The sequence below is a fragment of the Mustela putorius genome, unplaced genomic scaffold, assembly GCF_011764305.1.
Source record: "Mustela putorius furo isolate JIRA1106 unplaced genomic scaffold, ASM1176430v1.1 tig00003859_pilon_pilon_pilon, whole genome shotgun sequence".
NCBI classification, from domain to species: domain Eukaryota; kingdom Metazoa; phylum Chordata; class Mammalia; order Carnivora; family Mustelidae; genus Mustela; species Mustela putorius.
In genome coordinates this window covers 33078981-33099575 of record NW_025422011.1, presented here as the reverse complement: position 1 = coordinate 33099575, position 20595 = coordinate 33078981, and the positions used below count along the sequence as shown (strand labels likewise).

Below are 20595 nucleotides of genomic sequence, written 5' to 3'. Positions count from 1 at the left end.
AAAAAATTGAAGAAGACACAAAAAAATGGAAAAATGTTCCATGCTCATGGACTAGAAGAACAAATATTGTGAAAATGTCTATATTACCTAAAGCAATCTACACATTTAATGCAATCCCTATCAAAATACCAAAAATTTTTTCAAAGAAATGAAACAAATAATCCTAAAATTTATATAGAACCAGAAAAGAATCCCAAATGGCCAGAAGAAAGAAAGTCAAAGTTGGTGGTATCACAATTCCAGATTTCAAGCTCTATTACAAAGCCGTCATCATCAACACAGTATGGTACTGGCACAAACACAGACAAATAGATCAATGGAACAGAATAGAGAGCCCAGAAATAGACCCTCAACTCTATGGCCAACTAATCTTCAACAAAGCAGGAAAGAATGTCCAATGGAAAAAAGAGTCTCTTCAACAAATGGTGTTGGGAAAATTGGACAGCCATATGCAGAAGAATGAAACTGGACCATTTCCTTACACCACACACAAATATAGACTCAAAATGGATGAAAGACCTCAATGTGAAAAAGGAATCCATCAAAATCCTTGAGGAGAACACAGGCAACCAACCACCCCTTTGACCTCAGCCTCAGCAACTTCTTCCTAGAAACATCGCCAAAGGCAAGGGAAGCAAGGGCAAAAATGAACTATTGGGATTTCATCAAGATCAAAAGCTTTTGCACAGCAAAGGATACAGTCAACAAAACCAAAAGACAACTGACAGAATGGGAGATTTTCACAAACGACATCATCAGATAAAGGGCTCGTATCCAAAATCTATAAAGAACTTACCAAACTCAACACCCAAAGAACAAATAATCCAATCAAGAAATGGGCAGAGGACATAAACAGACATTTCTGCAAAGAAGACATCCAGATGGCTGACACATGAAAAAGTGCTCCACATCACTAGGCATCAGGGAAATACAAATCAAAACCACAATGAGATACCACCTCACACCAGTCAGATTGGCTAAAATTAACAAGCAGGAAACGACAGATGTTGGAGAGGATGCAGGGAAAGGGAATGCAAAGCTGGTACAGCCACTCTGGAAAACAAAATGGAGGTTTCTCAAAAAGTTGAAAATAGGGCTACCCTATGACCTTGCAATTGCACTACTGGGTATTTATCCTAAAGGTACAAATGTAGTGATCCGAAGGGGCATGTGCACCCAAATGTTTATAGCAGCAATGTCCACAATAGCCAAACTATGGAAAGAACCTAGATCTCCATCAACAGATGAATGCATGAAGAAAATATGGTGTATATATATATACAATAGAATATTATGCAGCCATCAAAAGAAATGATATCTTGCCATTTGCAACGACGTGGATGGAACTAGAGGGTATTATGCTGAGCGAAATAAGTCAATCAGAGAATGACAATTATCACATGATCTCCCTGAGATGAGGAATTTGAGAGGCAGAGTGTAGGGTTTGGTGGGTGGGGAAGGAAGAAATGAAACAAGATGGGACTGGAAGAGAGACAAACCATAGGAGACTCTTAATCTCACCAAACAAACTGAGGGTTGCTGGGGGGAGGTGGAAGATGGAAAGGGTGGTTGGGTTGTGGACATTGGGAAGGGTATGTGAAACGGTGAGTGTTGTGAAGTGTGTAAACTTAACGATTCACGGACCTGTACCCCTGGGGCAAATAATACATTATATGTTAATAAAAACAATAACTAAATAAATGAATGAATAACTTTGGAATGCTTGGGTGGCTTAGTCGGTAAAGTGTCTGCCTTCAGCTCAGGTCATGATCCCAGGGTCCTGGGATCAAGTTCCTCACTGGGTTCCTTGCTCTGCAGAGAGAGTCTGCCTCTTCCTCTCCCTCTGCTCCTCCTGCTCTCTCTCTGTCAAACAAATAAACAAAATCTTTAAAAAAAGAAAAGGAAAAAACACTTTGCAGAGATGGGGGGCACCTGGGTGGTGCTATTGGTTAAGTGTCCGACTCTTCATTTTGGCTCAGATCATGATCACAGGGTCCTGGGATCAAGCCTCAAGTCGGGTTCTGCACTCAGCATGAAGTCTGCTGGAGGTTCTCTCTTCTTCTCCTTCTCCCTCTGTCCCCCATTTGTGCTCTCTCCCTCTTTCTAAAATAAAATTTTAAAAAATTTGAAGAGAAGAAACAGGCCAGCTAAGAAACTATACATCACCTGTCCTGAAACCCAATTTGGGTTCATTTTTGTATATGATGCCAGGGGGCCAATGTTATTCCTTTGCATGTTGATACCAAGCTGTCCCAATACCATTTGTTGAAAAAGACTATTCTTTCTCCATTGAATTATTTTGGCACACTTATCAAAAATCAGTTGACTGTAAATGTGAGTATGAATTTCTGGACTCAATTCTATTCCACTGATATATATGTCTGTCCTGTCAATACCACACTGTCTTGGTTACTTTGTAAAGTTTTGAAACTGGGAAGTGTGAGTTCTCCAAATTTATTCTTCTTTTTCAAGCTTGTTTTGGCTCTTCTGGATCCCTTGAATTTCCATATCAATTTTAGAATTAGCTTATCAATTTCTGCAAAGTCAAATGGAGTACTGATAGAAATTTCAGTGAAATATAGGCCAATTTAGGGAATACTACCATATTACCAATATTAAGTCTTCTGATCCGTGAACACAGATGTCATTCTATTTACTTAAGTCTCCATTAATTTCCTTTGATGACGTTTGGTAGTTTTCAGAGTATAGGTTTCACACTCCTTTTATTAAAAATTCCCAAGTATTTAGGGGCACCTGGGTGGTTCAGTGGGTTAAAGCCTCTGCCTTCGGCTCAGGTCATGGTCTCAGGGTCCTGGGATGGAGCCCCACATCGGGCTCTCTGCTCAGCAGGGAGCCTGCTTCCTTCTCTCTCTCTCTGCCTGCCTCTCTGCCTACTTGTGATCTCTGTCTCTCAAATAAATAAATAAAATCTTTTAAAAAAAATTCCTAAGTATTTTATTCTTTTTGATATTATTGTCAATAAAATTTTCTTAATTTAATTATCAGTTTATTGTTCCTTTATGGAAACACAATTATTTTTGTATAAAGATTCTGTATACTGAAACTTTACTAAGTTCATTTATTAGTTCTAATAGTTTTTAATAGACTCCTTAGGATTTTCTAAATACAAGATCATATCATCTGCAGATAGTTTTACTTCTTTTTCAGTTTGGATGCATTTTACTTAGTCTTCTTGACCAATAGCTACTGACTTGTTTTTGAAAACCATTTCTTTCCTGAGCCCTTCAATCTTCAGTACACACCAGTAACGTGAAGTTAATGTGTTCATTTTACATATGAAGAAACTGAGAACAGGAAGTCACCCTATTTGAGTTTGTGGACCCAGTATTCTTAGACTGAAACCTAGCTGCTCCAGCTTCCCAGAATAAAGCCTGCATTTGGGATTTAGCAACTTTATTCTAAACAAAGAACTACCCAAGAGAATCACACCTCTGTAAATTCAGTAAATTGAAATAAGTTGCAGATAAAACCAAGCACCCATTTTAATTCAACATTCTGATTGCTTTTTGCTACAAAGTTGTATAAAGTCATATTGTCTCATCATGCTACAGGGGTAGGCTTAGCAAACTGCACAACCAGGTGTGCTACCATGGTGGCCTGAGGTCACCCAACTCCAGCTCTCACCAGAGTTTCCTCCAATCTCCAAAACTGAAATAAACATACACAAACCTAAGAGCAGAAAACTTTTACAAAGTCCTACAAGATCTTGGCTAAAGGTTTCTTTAATAGAAAGCCTGTCCCTAGTATGTTCAATATTTTTGGTTCTCAGTTGTAACATCAATGAGAACAACAACATTTTAGAAAGTGCAACATAAAGATTCCAAGAGTTGTCTGGCCCACAACTGCCCACAGAGGTAGGGAAGGTATTATCAGCCCTCAAAGCCAGAACTTACTAAAGATGGAGCAGGAGATCAGGGACCAAGAGGTGAACTAAGATGAAAGAAAAGTAACACACAGTTTGGTCCAGGGATGCTCTTGGCCCAGCTCTGGGGTCAGCAATCAAGCAATTGAAACCAAGTTTCCAGTGATTAATCCTGCAGTTCCGAGGTTGCTGCAACTGTCCAGCCGGTGTGGCTCGAGTTAAAGGTCAGACCCTAAAATAAGCCTCTTTCGGAAGTTGAGATCACTGTGACTCCAGCCTGAGGGCCAAAGCAGAAATGTTCAGAGCCTGCCTCACCCTAGAGGAAAGAGCAGGGTGAGGGAAAGGCAGGAAGGAACCTCAAGTTTCAAGGATTCTCATGTGCTCTGCCAGCCCCATCTCCCTCAGAATTAGTATGAGTAAAGGAAGTTCAAAACAGCTAGACTGTGTCCCACAGGTGAGTGAGCCAGTAAGCACAGTTACACACACCATCTCACACATTTTAACTTGGCTACACGCACAAGTCTGCATACTGAACTTTAGTATAGACTATGTAACCCTAAGGCCTAGGAGATAGGCTTGACAATGCTTCTTCCTCAGCCCATACCCAATCCATCACCAAGTCCTCTCAGTCTTGCCTCTGAAGCAACTCTAGAACCCCTTCCCTTTAACTCCACCATCCCTAGTCCAAGCTGCTCTCATCTCCCCTTCGGCCACTAGCTGGGAGGCTCACATCCCTTCCTCAAAATGAAAATATGAACATGTCACCCACCTTCCAGAAACCCTTATGTGACTTTTCAGGGCTCTAATAGTAAAGGGAAATGTCTCCATGCCCCTGCACAGATGGGCTCCAGCTCTTGCTCGGCTTCCTCCCCACCACCCTCTGCTCCATCCTCTGGGTTTGTGTGCTCTCTGCTCCTTCCCAGCACAGACACTTGGCATACCATTGCTCCCTCTACATAAACACTTTTCCTCCTCATTTGCCCAGTCAATTTCAAACTTCAACTTCAGGGAAGTCCTTCTGACCTCACTGACTAAGCCAAATCCCCTAGGTTCTCACAGCATTGGGTCTTCACAGAACTGATGACAGTTGGAACTTAACATGTGAGTGATTTATTTCTTTTTAATACTAAATTTTTTTTTTAAGATTTCATTCATTTATTTGACAGACAAGAGATCACAAGTAGGCAGAGAGGCAGGCAGAGAGAGAGGAGGAAGCAGGCTCCCCACTGAGCAGAGAGCCTGACGTGGGGCTCAATCCCAGGACCCTGGGACCATGACCTGAGCCGAAGGCAGAGGCCCCAACCCACTGAGCCACCCAGGCACCCCGTGAGTGATTTTTTATTGTTTTATTTTTATTTTTTAAAGATTTATTTATTTATTTATTTATTTATTTGATAGAGAGATCACAAGTAGACAGAGAGGCAGGCAGAGAGAGAGAGAGAGAGAAGCAGACTCCTGCTGAGCAGAGAGCCTGATGCGGGACTCGATCCCAGGACCCTGAGATCATGACTTGAGCCGAAGGCAGCAGCTTAACCCACTGAGCCACCCAGGCGCCCCAGATTTTTAAAAAATTAATATTTCTCTCTTCATTAGACTGCAAACTCCCTAAAGACAAGAACCATATATATTTTTTAAATTTTTTTTTTTAAATATTTCACTTCTTTATTCTGAAAGTCAGAGAATATGTGCAAGCATGACCTGGGAGGGGGCAGAAGAAGAGAGAAAGAGTCCCAAGAAGACTCCATGCTGAGTGCAGAGCCTGATGTGGGTCTCCATCTCACAACAGTGATATCGTGCCCTGAACTGAAATCAAGAGTTGGTTGCCCAACAAAGTGAGCCACCAGGCACCCCTAAATCTTTTTAATATGAAAAATTAGGGGCACCTGAGTGGTCCAGTCGGTCAAACATCCGCCTTTGCTCAGGTCATGATCCTGGGGTCCTGGGATTGAATCCCACATCAGGTTCCTTGCTCACCAGGGAGCCTGCTTCTCCCTCTGCCACTCCCCCTGCTTGTGTGTGCATTTGCGCTCTCTCTGAAAAATAAATATAACCTTAAAAAAATAAGAAAAGAAAAATTAATGAGCTTCCATGTATCTCATCCAGTTCCAATAATTAGAAAGGATCACAAAGCAGGATGCTGCGATTCTGGAGCAAAACCCTGCCATCTACAACTGAGATTTATATACCTTTTGAGAAAGAGCTTCAGGCATATGACTGGGCCCTGGTTTGGATGAAATGCTTGACCATGAGGATTAAGTGACAATATATCAAGAACTTCCCATTATGAACTGGGTTCTGCCAAACCAGGAAGTCAGGTGCAGGCATCAGTAGTTCACTGTAATGGAAATGTAATGGAAATAGTGACCAAGCTTGGTTTGCTGATGGGTCAGCTTGGTAGGTGGGTGGAATACAGAAATGGACAGCAGCTGCATGACAGTCACATTCAGGGACAGCCTTGAAAGACAGTGAGAAACAAGGGAAAGCAAGGGGAAATCTTCCCAAAGAACAGAGCTGCAAATGGTTATGGAAGGAGAGTAATACATAGGACACTACGTATACATTCCTGAGCAGTGGCCAGTGGTCTAGCTGGCTAGTCTGAGGACTGAAAGAAAAAGGTCTGGAAGACTGGAGACAAGAAGGTCTGGGGAATGGGCATGTGGCTGGACATTTGGGAGTAGGCACAAAGTATGAAGACTTTTGTATGACACATGAGTATACACCAGAGAGCATTCCCCACCAAAAGGAACTGAAAACTAAGTAGATTAAATCAGTCACTTTGTCTGGCACCAGCAGAGATGCAGGCCACTCAGAGGCCCAAGAGCACGGACCCCCACATACCAAAACTACTCTAGCTACTGCTGCCTCAGAATGTCTACTCTCCCAGCAAGAGGCCAATGCCCAGCCCAGGTAAAGCACTATTCCTTGAGGAGCCCAAGCAGCCACTTGGGGGCAGATCAACTCCAAGAGGCCCTGGTAGGGCCAGCAGTTCATCCTCACAGGGACCAAGATCTATTCTGAAAATAGGTTTGCTTTTTCTTCCCACAGAACCTCAGCCAGCGCCGATATCCAAATGCTCAGAGAGTACCTACTCCTCCGGCAGGGAATTGCATCCAGCAGAGCATCCAACCAGCACACCCACTTCACAGTGAAGTGAGTCAGGGAGCGGGTTCATAACATTAAGTCATATATACTTTTACTGGTCATGTATGCGCTCCACCACCCAGAAGCTACCAATCTCAGAGAACACTGGGATGGCTCACTGAAGGCACAACTGAAGCACTCGCTTCAATGACACGAGGCAGAAATCTGTAAGACCTGGGTGCCATCCTTCAGGATCTAGTATTTGCACTACATCCAAGACCTTTATGTGGGGCTATGTCCCTAAGGAAGACTACATGGGTCTAGGAACTAAGAGGCAGGAGTGGCCACACTTACCATCACTTCTACTGAGGGACGCTGTCCCTTGCATACCTGCAACTCTAAGTTCTGCAGAGTTGGAAGTGATAGTTCCTGGAAGAGTCACACTCTTGCCAGAGCTACATTCTGTAGGCCCTAGTGCATCGAACCATAAGTGTCACCTGCCACCAGCGTACTTTGGACTTCTTACGTCTGAGGACCAGCAGACAAGAGTCACCAACTTGGCAGAGATAATTGAGCCTTAACAAGAGGAGGTGGCGGGAAAAGGTAAAACATATGCAGAACCCAGGGCTTCTCAGACAAACAGCTGATTCCAAGCCTGAGACAGAAAACGTATAAAATGAGCCTGGGACATCTTCAAATTCCACAAAGCAACCACCAGGGTCATTACAAACAACTTAAGAGGCAATTTGAAGAGGTACCCAACTGCCAGAATGGGACAATCAATAAAGATAATAAATGCAAAGGAATGAAACTCACCAGACACATGTTAAGTCTGTGAGTTCATAACAATGTTTTTTAAAAAATAGCTACCTTCCGAGTATAACTGGGAACCATCCCAGCACATTATCTTAGAAGTTAATAAAAGGAAAGAATTAAGCACTTACCCTGCCTTTCCTATAAACTCTACTGAGAAATCAAATACATGAAGGGCAGCATCTCCTTATAAAATTATTCCACCTAATAAATGAAACAAAATGATAGATTAGAACATCCCTATGTTGCAAACCACCCCCCACAAGTGAATGACTTACAGGATGATAGCTGCTAACATTAAAAAGTGAACACCAGACATGATGTGCCTCCTGATAAACAAATACACCACCACCTAAAGTCTCCTCAAAGGGATCAATCTGGAGGCAAATCAGGTCCTTGGATCTAGCTGCTGCTTTATAGCAAATGCAGAGGACAAAGGAGCACATTGAACTACCACCAGCATGGAATTAACAAAATCAAGCCTGTGGGAAACTACAGATCATACATCCCAGGTTCTTCAAGAGACAAACTGTAAGGAAAAGGTAGAGAGAACCCTTTAGACTAAAAGGGACTTAATAGATGTATCAAGTTAAAAAGGAAACCAATTTGCCTACTATAGCATGTAGGGATGTACACTTGGGTGATAAAACAATAAAGAAACTCAAGGAAGTGGTTAATATAAAGGTAACAAAGTTGGAAGGAAGGAGAAGGCGGAGACTGGGAGGAGGAATAAAAAAAAAAAAAACTCTAGGAAGGCTGATTTAAGCTCTATTTTAGATCTGGTGGTGGTTACAAGGGTATTCAGTCCTCAATAATTCACTGAGCTGCATGCTTGTTTATTCATCAGTCCCTGAAATCTCAGTCTGAGAAGCCCCAAATTAGAGCAGGTACAAAAGCCAAAGCAGGCAGCACTTGAACTGAATCCACTTGATCTACCCAGGGCTGCTGGATAGGCAGTTAACTCAAGTGTCCTTGAAATACTGAACTACTAAACACGCCTATTCTGTTAAATCACACATCATTCCAAAAAGGATTTGCATATTAGAAAACAAAACACAGTAGAAAGTGAGGCATTCACAGCAGAATTAGCTGTGAGAAGGAGCAGACAGATAGATGGTCCCAAAAGAGCCTTAATTTTTAAAACATGGTGGACACTCACCTTCTCAGCAATGTCTGCTGGAAGGGGTGTTACTCCTGCATGGTTTCACTGAGGCCGCCAGCACCCTCCATTAAAGCCCATAACTAAGTGTTAGGTGCTGTGCCCCCACCATACAGAACCGTGACCGATGGGACAGTTGGACAAGTCAGATCCCTCAGCACATAAAGGGTCATTTAACTCTAACTGGCATGAGCACTGGCTCCAGTAATCAGGATCTAAAAGCTGGAAGAAGATAAAGGAGAAGCTCTCCTAGGTTGCCTTAAAGAGATTCCTCCCCTTATTCCTTGAGACATTATTCCTTGAGACAGAAGTCACTGCCCTGGGGTGAGTCGGTTGTGTGTTGTCCGTGGTCTTTCAGGCCACACACCGCACTTGAAACACACAGCTGCCACGCCTCAGCCCAGCAGTTGTGCTCTGACCACAGGTTTCCATGTCTCAGATCCCAGGAGCGCTCAAAGCAGCAGGACTCATCTTCTCGGGTGCAAGCATGCACTAGGAATGCCACACACAGGTGACGCGACTCTGGTTCAGGTGGTCTTTTCTTCAGTCCACATCTACTGAGCACTGGCAAAGTTTAAGTCTTTTCCTTCTCTCCTCTACTTTATGGATGTGGAACCTACAAATCTGCTCCCCTCTCGGTCTCAGAATTGACTCTGATGCTAGACATCCCCAGGCATCTCAGTCTGGCTGGCTCCTTCATGTCTGCACACCTTTGCTCAAGCTATTCTCACTACAAGCAACATCCACTCCCTCTGACAATTCCCCACCCTAAGCACAGCTCATTATGGTCAATACCTTCCCTGGTGTCATACTCCTCCACTGTGGCACTGGCCTCTGAGTTCCTTAAGGATGGGGTGGGGTGGGGTGCAAGTATCTGGGTCTCAGTCTGGAACCAGGGCTTGATACAAAAGGGCAGTAACAACAACCAAGATTCATCTAGCACTTACTGCACACCTGACCCATGTGTGTAGTCAGCTAGCAATCACAACAATCCTTTGATGAAGGCACTATCATTCCCATTTTACAGATGGTAAGTAAATGGAGGTTCAGGAACTAGTATGTTGCTCTGGGTCACATTAGCAGTGCAGTGATTTAGCTGAAGAACTTTTAGTTCCATAGTCTGTTATCTTAACCACTGCCAATGAATTAATTTATTCCACAAATACTTAGTGGGCATCTACCTTGTGCCAATTGCTACTTTCTGAACAGACTGTGTCCTTCCCTCATAAATCGAACATTGAGAATTGGCAAATAATTAGTACAACGGTTGCAGGTGTTAGGAAGGAAAATAAAGTAGAATAAGGGAATAAAAGTGACTGATGGAACTTGTTGGTATTTTAGAGTGCTCAGGGTGGGTGTCTCTGAGGGCATCTGAGCAGGAGCCTGAATCAAGGAAAGTAGTAGTTGTCAGTGGAAAACCTACAAGCTTGGAGTGAGACAGTTCTCCATGCAAACTACTTAGCAGATGTAGTGGCCTTGGGCAAGTAACTAAACTTCTCTGATATTTAATTTCCTTGTCTATAAACCAGTGATAATCTACTTTTGTCTCACAGGGGTGTAAGGAAAAGGGAGAAGTACGTGAGTAAAGCACCTGGCTTACAGTCATCTCTGGCCTAGGCCCACAACAGACATACATGCAGTGAGTTCTGTGCTGCCCTTCTTGCCTAGCCAGGAATCTTCGTTCCCGCCTGATGTGTACCTCCCCAACTTCCAAAACACTGCAGACTCCTATGGCCCACTCACACCCCCTGCTGGGAGGATATTGCACTGCAGCTGTCCTCAGAGCCTCCAGGCCCTTTCCTCACCTCTTCAAAAAGCCTTACCTGGGCACTCACCGCCAGCCAGTCACCACGGATGAAAATGAATGAATGACCCTCTTGGACCCTCCAGGATCTCACAGCCCAAGGAGAGGGCCCAACATGAAAGCAGCAATAACCCAGCAATAACCCCAGGTACCAGCATCTAAGCAACTACAGGAGCACAATGATAGAATGATTAACTGTGCCCACGGAGGATTAGGGAGGGTTTCATAGTGGGTGACTCCTAAACTGACCATGAACTATGAACAGGAAGTAGGCAGCAGGGGATACATTCCATCCAGGCAGGGAGAACATACAAGCAAAATCAGGGAAGCATAAAAGAGAACATTAATTGGTTTGAGGCCCTCTACCTGACCAAGCCACAGTTCTGAAACTTCCTGAAAAAATGGTGTGGTTGAAGGAAGCTAGTTCTCAGGACCCTCATAAAGATCTACTACCTACCATCCTGGGAAAGACAAATCCTCTCAAGAAAAAGCTTCTTTTCCCCCCTGAGAGAAGATAGGGTCTCATGTGCCCTATGTTCCCACCCCTGGTTTTCCTTACCCTTCAAGAAATATCTCACCTTGTCTGTCAATTGACCACCTTTGCAACCTTGGCCAGGTCCCTTCCCTTCTGTGCCTCAGCCTCGTCTTCTGTGGAGTGGGAAAATAACCCTTAAATGCATCCTTCTCAATAGCCATTTGAGTTAAAAAAAGAAACTAGGGAAAGCTCCTGGTGCTACAGCAGGAAGGACCCAGGAGCCGCCAGGCCCTGAGAGGGCACCCTGGGCAGTTGAGGGAGCAGCCTAGGCAATGCGACGCCTCTCACACTGGTCTTTCACATGGACCTAACTGTATCCCCCACCACCCACTGCTCACAAACCCCCCATAAAAGTCAGGGATCCATGCAGTTTTGTTTCAGGTGTTTTATTAAGTGGGCCATATTGTAGCTGGTTTCTAGGTTGCAAAACAACATAAATTTAACAATAATAACATAGCCAGTTAGACTGTGACAAGCTTTTTCCTTCCTTAAAAAAAGAAAAAAGAAAAAAGAAAAGAAAAAGATTTAAAACACACAATGGAGGGTTAAATAAATAAGAGGAAGAAAAAAAGAAAACGAAAACCTGTTAAAACATGCTTATGTTTACTTTCGTGCAGCTGTGTGCCAAGAGGAAACGTGATCTTCTGCACGACGGTGCATCCCGGCATGTCTCCGTTCCAAATAATACTGACAAAAAAAGAAAAGATGTGGGACTGACTCATCAGTGCTCACAGAGGCACTACTAAAAATCCCTTTGATTGGAGCTTGGGGCTTCCTGCTCAGCACACCTGTGTGTGGCCCGTGAAAGCCAAGTATCCATAACAATGTTAATATAGAAAACATTAGTTTAAAAACAACGTGGAATGGCCTCATGACCAGGCGCGGGTGAGGAAGCAGAGCTGCTCCGCCCGCACGCCGCAGGCTCAGTCCGGGGAGGCCGCAGGCTCCCAGCTTGCGGCCACGGCGAGGGAGGGCACCAGCTTCAAAATAAGCGGCACCAACCTCGTCTCCCTCTCCCTATCACTCTTTCACATGAAAGTGTGTAAAAAGCAAATCAGCAAATAAACTCTAAAATAGATTATTTATTCCAAAAATCCTCTACTTTTCTTTTTACAGTGAGTGTACATCTCCTGTCTCCTGCATAACTTGCTTAAATCCCCTTGGGAAGAAGGGTCAGAGCTGCAGGGTGAGTCTCTCTCCGTCCTGCTGCTAGCTGGTGCTGGGAGGTCAGATGTCGATGCCCTTGACAAGGGACGTCTCCAGTGTGATGTTGAACTCCTGCAATGTCTGCAGCACGCGGATCAAGGAATTGACAAGTGTGTGGTCTTTGATCAGCGCCACATCCTCATACATGTGTGCGGTGATGGGGCAGTCGGCCAGCAGAGCAATCCAATGGTGTAGAAGGTGATCTCTGGTGGGGAAGGGTCAGTCCGGGCGGATCAGAAGGGAAGGGGAAGGGAAATAGTTAGTACAAGATCAAGGGGGAAACTTGCTCCATCACTCCTTGAACAAAGTCTGAGGCTGGAAAAGTAGATAGCTACCTCAGCCCCTTCTCCCTCCCCCAACAGTGCCTGGCAAAGAGGCCTTACATGGTTTTAAAAGGCTCCTGCTAGGGACTAAGCCCCAGGGACACTAACCCAACTTGACCCAAGTTGACCCCATTACCTGCCACCAGGTCCACACCTCCTCCCCTGCCTCCCCCTACTTCCCCCAGTTCCCTAAACCCCAGCCAGACACGAGGTCCAGTCAGCACCACCTCTTCCCTCTCAACAGCCAATCTGTCCCAGAGCATCAGTCCTCCCCAGAACTATCATAACCAGAACTAATCCTAAGCGCTCACATCCACATAGCACTTGGCATGTGCCAGACACTGTTTTAAGAGCTTTTAACCTTCATAACAACCCTATGATATGAGGTAGGTGCTATCAGTGTTATTATTACCCCTACTTTATAGATGAAGAAATTGAGGTAGAGAGAGATTAAGTAGCTTGTCCAAGTTCATATGGCTAGTGAGTGGCTGATCTGAAAATATGAACCTAGTGAATCTGGTTCCAGAGTCTGTTTTTAACTACTATGCCTTCCTTGGCCCAAATGAACCTCTGCCTTACATTTATTTGGCCTTCACGTCCTCACCTGACCCACAGGAAGAGCCCCAATAATCTTCCCACTCTGATGTATACCATGCATGGTATCAAACTCATATTATTTCAGTGCCCTGATTAAACAACTCTATCCTAATATGGAAGGATTCTCTGCCCCAGCTCCCCAAGGCCCCTATCCTCCTTTCAACTGTTTCCTATGACTGCCCTTCCCACGTTAACCTGTTATTTCCTAACTCCACGTTTTTTGCTTCCTTTAGGACCTCTCTGCATATTCTGTCTGCTTCAAACTCCCTCCCCACCTCTAAGCCTCAGATACCACCTCCTCCTTTCTCTGATCTTTCTCCTCTACAGTTTCAGTGTAACTATGAATGTATGCTTCCTTTTGGGACTCTCACAACCTTCTGCCTTGAACCGTCTTTAATTTGGACATGTAAACTTTTAAATGGTAGGGACCATGTTTTATTCAGCTCATTCCCCCTGCCTTCCATAATGCTTGACACAGCCAAATGTTTGCTGAAGGAATGACTAGATAGACTGCTTCAAATCTCACCAGCGGGATGGTGTTAGTCCTCCCTAACAAAATGTGCCCCCACCAGTTACACATACTCTCATCCCCACACATATGCTTCATACAGGGAAATTCAGGGCCTCTAAGGCCTCCCCTGCCCAGCAGCCTCGAGTCATTAGCCGCTCCCCACTCCACCCCGCATGCTCCAAGCCCCCGGCACCACCTCCGGGGCTTGGGGCCACGCGGCTGCAGTACCTGGCTCCCAAGCACACCAGCATCTGAAACTTGCCGTCCTTGCCTATGTTCCGGGGAGTGTTATTGATTGCGGTAACAAAGCGGCAGAAGTTCCGGGCCCTCGTGTGCCAGTTTTCCTCAGGGACAAGTTCGTTCTGCTCCAAAGTCTCATAATAGGTTTGTGCTTTTTCTGTGAAGAGCAGAAAAGCTTCCCAGTGACAAAGACTCTCAAAACCAACCTATGCCTGACTGTCCTGTGGGCAAGTCCCATGTCCCATGGGTCTCTCCATGTTGCTGCAGGTAACTTATTGTAACATGAATGTTCTGATATTGCTCGTCACATGTCAAAATATAAGGTCCCTATTCTTATGTTTTAAATTTCCTTAAGTGGCCCTTGATATAAAGATGGTCTTTTCCCTAGTCTGAAGTTTAAAAAAAGAAGCAAGAAAAACATTCTTGAGGGAAAAGGTTCTTGCATGAAAATTCTCCAAGTGGGTACATCACAAGGATTGGGCTCCAAATACTATCAACTGGCCTTTTGAGTCTATAAGGAAAAAGTGTGAGGACTGTTTCTAAGCCTTCAAGAAAAGCCAGAGCAAACAAAACTAGATCTAATTTGAGAGTCACCTGGTTTGGCTCCTGCACCTCAGACCCCAATGGTCAGCACCCACAGTGTGTGGGTGAGTCCCCATGTCTTTACATACTTTTCCCATCCTCACACCCTGGCTCAACTCACCCAGGAAATCCCAAATGAAGACATTTTTGAAGAGCCGGGGAGATTTAAATCCATGCTGGAAAGCCTGTTCCAGGGCCGAGACAAGGCCACATTCTCCACAGAGCAACAGCGTCAGACTGCCTCGCTATGTAAAGAAATAAGAGAATACCAGGCTTGCCTCAGCCAAGCTGTCTCCCCACCACTGCTTCCCCGAAACCAGAGTCCACAGCTGGGAGGGCAGCAAAAGCCTGGCTGGGACCTTGTCTGTCTCCCCAGCACCTGGCACAGTGAGAAGCACAGAGCAGCTGCCAGTGCGTAGCTGCTGAACAGATGGATGGATCTGGGTCCCCACGACAGGGACAAAGCCAGAGTGACCATTGTTCAGGGAGATCCAGGAAAATCCAGAAGAAGACAGGAAAATACACTGCTCATTAGGGGCCCAAGGGACTCTACTGGGTCACTAGTGTGTAAGGAAACAGGGTAACCCAAAGTTGGCAGAGACCCCGAGGCACACACTCTAGACTCCGGGTTGTCCGCACTACATGGGCCTGGAAAAAGAGTATTCTCTCTCTTCAATATAAAGCCCTGGGTTGGAGGGCAGGAAGGCTCACCTCTTTCTCAGGCTTATGGAAGTGCTTCACGATACCATTGACTGCCTCCCCGATGGACTCCTGGATCTGCCCGGTGTTCAGCTCTGATAAAAATCAAGCAGACATCCCTAACCAATCTCAGAGGCTTAACAATGCCTCGTTGACTGAGCACAAGACTAAGGACATAGGAAGGGCACATGAGAGAGGCAGGATAGCCTGGACTGGACCCTAGTAAGAGTGGCTCTTGCCCATTCAACTTTGTTGAGGTAGCCCTTTCTAAAATCTTGGGGGAAAACAAAAGCTTTTCAGAGTTACCTCAGAGCTCCATTTCTAAAAGAGGCAGGGAAAGTTTATTTTCCATTTTACCCTGGAACTTCTGGCAACCAAAAGAGGGCAAGACTTGGCTGTGAGGCCCAAGAACAAGGAAGGAGAAGGCCAGAAGGTAGACCTCTCACTCTCTAGAATGATATATAAGTAGTACAGAGGACCTAGGCCAGGCTGCAGAAGCCTCTGAGTGTGACACGCCCCCCCACCCGACACACACACACACAGATTCATGAGAGGAGGGTGACAGATACCAAGGCAGCTGTAGAGGCTGAGGTATGGACTCACACATCAGGGTCCCAGACATCTGCCCACATTCCCCACCTGGGGGGCATGAGGGCCCAATCGCTCCTCCCACTTACTGGGCTTGTTGTTGGGTGAGATGGTAACGAGCCTCCGGATGACGCTGGGGGACTGCTGCAGGGGCGGGGTCCGGCACGGCCTCTCGTCCACCTCAGGCTGGGATGTGAGCAACTCCCCAACCAGGACCCGCTCCAAGCTCCCATCATCTATGCCCTTCCCCAACCACCGACCACATGGGAACCTAAAGGTCAAGCAATGGCCTGTCAGAGCTGCCAGCTCCTCCCCATGCTGCTCAGCAAACGCCATCTTTTGAGCCAATCCCTGGAGACAGGCTCTGAAACCAGGCTGGGGTTCCTCAAAGCCCTGCTCATCCGCCCCACTGTGCATCATTGGGAAAGACACCTGAATGATGGGTAGCCTAGAACCTGTGTACACCAACATCAGATGTCTTAGCCTGGAAAACCCTTCTTCTGTTTCTTTTCAGGTGCATGAGGCAGAGCCAAACAGGAAGTACCTCAGTCTACCACGACCTAAAGGATCTCCTTGGGAACTCCACATACCCATGCATCAAACCCAGCCCCTGGTATACCTTACCCCACTATCTCAGGGCACAGGTGAGGGAACACTTACTTATAGGTATGTCCTGTGATCTCATTCCTAACCATCACATACTCCACCAGCCATTTAGCATATAACCCAGAGTTATCATGGCCTATCTGTACCGTCGTGAGCTTTCCCAAGTTCTGGCACTGTGAAAAAACAGCCAAAAAAAGAAGGCAGGTAGGTCAGGAAGTTAAGAGAACAGAGAGGCACTACTCAGAGGTACAGATTTGACTGGCTGCCTGCAACCTGGTCCCTTAGTATCTACAGGGACGAGCACATGACTCCCCTACCACCAACGCTGGGGTCCAGCACTCTCGCTGATGGAGAATGATCAAGAAAGAAGATGCTACTACCCAAAGGAAGAAAAGGGCCTGCACGCAGAAGGGTCTGGAAGTGGGACAGTAATTGAGATTCAGAAGTCTCTGTGACTTTTGAACATGACAAAGGCAAGGAGTTCTGCAAATCCAGACAGAGAAGTGTCTTCGAGTCAGAGACCACTTAGACAGGGCAGGCTCCCCCATTCTTGGGTCAACCCTTGGCTTTGTCCTCTGATCATCCCAGGACAGGTCAACTGTGCTAATACATTAACATTATAAAAGCAAGACCACCATAAAACCCTGCAGAAAGCCTCCATAAGCATTGTTGGACTCAGATCCCCAAGAGCCTGGGGTTGTGATCCCTGGATAACACATACCTCGAAGGTCATCTCTAACACATTCCTGGGAATCTGCAGGATCTGTGTCTCACCCAGTTCTCCCGAAATGCAGATCCATGGGTTGGCGGTGAACATGGAGCCCCCCAGCTTCTTGCTTGGTACAATCAGGATATGGTACGGGATCACTGTTTGGGGGAAGCCACAAAGGCATTGAGGGGGATCAAGAATCCCTCCATACCTGAAAGGGCCCTGACCTGCCTGCCCAGGTGTGCTGGCATGGTTGGAGCCCCTGTTGTACCAGCCTGAGCAGAGCCAGGAGCAGCAGTTCCCAGGACCTAGTCTCTGGCAGGCTTAGAGTATCAGCCAATCCTAACCTCAGTCTCACTCCTCTCAGGGTTACCACCCATAGTCAAAGATCCAAGCCCATCTGCAGGCTCAGAGGCTAAGTGAATTTCTTCATCAAATAATATCACCAACTCTGTGTTGTACTGAATTGCTTTTCGGAGCACTTTTCAATCTATCATCTCATGAACTCTAACAACAATCTCCAGAGAGGTCCTATAATGTTCTTTCTGAGGTACTGACAGGGAAATAGTGAGTCTCCTAAGTTCCAGTCCAGTACTGCTTCTCCTGCAGCCTACAACACTCCTCTCTGAGAGGGAGGATGGGTGTCATACAGAAGCAAGAGTCCATGTTGCTGAGACTGCTGAGTCATGGGCCAAACAACTAGCCATGGGGCAAAGTCAGAGACTAACCCCTAAGGAAAAGAGCATCCTGGTACCAAAGGAAGATGAGGCTCCAAAAGCCTTCCTTGGACCATACTGAACCCTCCTTCCTCACTCTGCAAATAGGGAGATAGGGCCACAGAAGGGGTCAACTCTGCTCACAGAAACCTAATGAGGTAGGGCAGACCAGAGCCTGAACCCAAATCTCCCACTGCAACCTGGAGTAATTTTTCCCTGTGTGCTGGTCTAAAACCTTCTAGGATGCTGTATCACTCCTCTGAGTAGGAATCTGCTTTCCCTTTCGCAAAACAAAAGGGAGATTTCTTTACAGGTGTGCAAAGAGGGCAGTGAACTTCACCACGCCATCCAACTCCACTCCACCTTCATCACCTTAGGCCCCCCAAGCAGTGCCTAGGACAACAGTGACAACATGATGGCCAAAAAGACTAAGCTCCCCAGTTCAGAACAAGAACAAGAAGCTTCAGAGAAAAAACAACCTCCACAGAGCGCAAATGTACCTCTCTCCTACAGAAACAAAAAGCAAATTGAAAGTACAAGTGACAATCTTCTTTCTTTAAAAAAAGGGACAGTACGCTAGCAGGCTCATGAAGATTGGAATTGTGAAGGCTAGTGGGGAGCACAGGGCTACTCACGGATAGTTGTGAAGACATTGGTGAAGCAAAAGTAATCGACGGCATTGAAAGAGAGGAGGTGATAGAGGAACTGCTCCTTCTCGTCGTCACAGCGCAGGAAGGCATAGCGCTTGTACAACTTTCTGTCAGAGAGGAGGCAATACATCAGTCTCCCGGCCAAAAGGAGGGGAAAGGCTAGAATTACTCAGTTCTGGAAGGAGATGGCTAAGGGAAGAACAAGATGTGAAGCTTCAAGTTCTTTAGAGCCACCTAAAAAAGGAACAAAGCCAGCTACTCCATCTAAATGAGGGCTATAGGGAAAGTGGCTGAAACCATAGCAGAAACATCAAAACCAAACTCTACCTGTGTCCAAGGATTGACGTTACTACAATGCAGTGTCAGAAGTCACAGGGTCTCCTTTCCTCAACTGGGGGCTGGAATTGTCACCCTTCAGGGATGGCACAGGCCCTTTCAGGCTTCTAGCTAGGGGAATCACCCCAGTGGGCATTGTAGGAGTAACAATGGCAGGAGGTCTGTGATCACCAGTCGTGATCGGGGCAGCCTCAGACCCTCCAGCAGACCTCAGACCCATGAGTCCAAACACTGCTTACCCTATAAGCAATGGGTTTCTGCAATTTACCCTAGAAGTAAAGGGAAAGCCACAGCTGGCTTCAGAAAATTTAAATTTAGTGCATCTGATGAGTGAAAAGGGCCCAAGAATGAAACTAAGACAACAGCACTAGACAAGAAGAGAGGTGGAGACAGAGGCAAAGGACCTGAAATGTGCACGTGGAAGGTAAAGCAAAGCAAGGAGTCAAACTGGACCCCAATTTCAAACGAGGTAGGGAGGAATAGAAACATTCAGGGGGAAGAGTTGTGATATAAACAAAACATTTGAGAGAAAGGTAGTTATGGTGAATAATTCTGTGAAGCTTGTTTTTGTTCTCGCTGAGCTAAAGGTAAGAAATCTGGATGGAAATAAATGCAGGACTGGGGCTCAGAAGAAAAGTCAAAGCTACGGGGTCAAATGTGGAAGTCACACAACTGCAAACAGAAGGCATGAGAATGCGTGAGATCACTAAGTGAGAGAGAAAGCGTGAAAAGAACATGTGTGCATGCAGAGAACTGAGGACTGTGGAAGCCAGCATCCTGGAAAGGGCAGGAAGAGAAAGAGACCAGGATAATATAAGGCCACAGCAGCCACGCAAAGTGAGTTTCAGGGTAGAGGGGCTACTACACAGTATTAGTCACTGCATGAGGTCAAGGAGAAACAGTGTAAGCTCAGTATACAAGAGCTAACTTTCTCCCCTAGACCCTGCAGCCCCCTTACCCTGCCTTGACCTAACTCCCTTCTCCAAGCTGCAAACAGTTTTGGAGGCTACCTGGAAATCCCAGAGACTCAGGAGCATTCCATCAAGATATACTCTCCAAGGCTGTCCTCCTCCTCCTGTCTGTGCAGCTATGCACACATTTTATGTGCCCAGGTGAATACCTACTAGGTGCTGGGCAACATGCTCATTCATGCCCTCAATGAAAGGAAATTGTAATAAGCGGCAAGCAACTAGACAATGATAACATAGCCCATCAGTAGTGAGGCAGGTTTGTATAAATACTGTGACAAATGCTATGGGTGCCCAGGGGAAGGACAAACCAAGTCTCTGACATGTCTAGACAAACTCTAGCAATCTAGCACCTAGCAACCTGAGAAGCGTGAGTAGTGTGATGTGGCTAGAGCATTAGGCAGACTGAAGAGAAAGGTAAGAGAGAGCAGAAGGAAGGAATAAATAAGTTTTGATGAAGGGCCCCTTTTTTTCCTCCCTTCTACCCCACCCAAAATGCAATCTATGGCAGCAAAACTCGTTTTCCACTCACTGGAGTAGTACTGGGGCCAAAATATAAGGAGGAAAGTTTCTGAGTAAATTCTCAGCT

At 45.8% G+C, this 20595-nt stretch overlaps 1 protein-coding gene across 6 annotated transcripts in view; it reads right to left on the bottom strand.

Moving 5' to 3' along the window:
* Positions 1-11645: 11645 nt before the first annotated feature.
* Positions 11646-20595, bottom strand: part of DENND5A (DENN domain containing 5A) — a 96909-nt gene continuing 87959 nt past the window's right edge. For 3 of the 6 annotated variants that reach the window (XM_013055803.2, XM_004751947.2, XM_045065845.1), the window contains 8 exons: positions 18688-18809; positions 17349-17494; positions 16682-16800; positions 16111-16292; positions 15446-15528; positions 14856-14979; positions 14141-14309; positions 11646-12686 (listed from right to left, as the gene is read on the bottom strand). In XM_013055803.2, the coding sequence (XP_012911257.2) occupies positions 12503-12686; positions 14141-14309; positions 14856-14979; positions 15446-15528; positions 16111-16292; positions 16682-16800; positions 17349-17494; positions 18688-18809 (1129 nt within the window). In that variant the 3' untranslated portion in view covers positions 11646-12502. Of the gene's footprint in view, positions 12687-14140; positions 14310-14855; positions 14980-15445; positions 15553-16110; positions 16293-16681; positions 16801-17348; positions 17495-18687; positions 18810-20595 lie in introns of those variants that run through there. The other 3 variants (XM_013055804.2, XR_006602233.1, XM_045065846.1) reach the window with 3 other exon arrangements.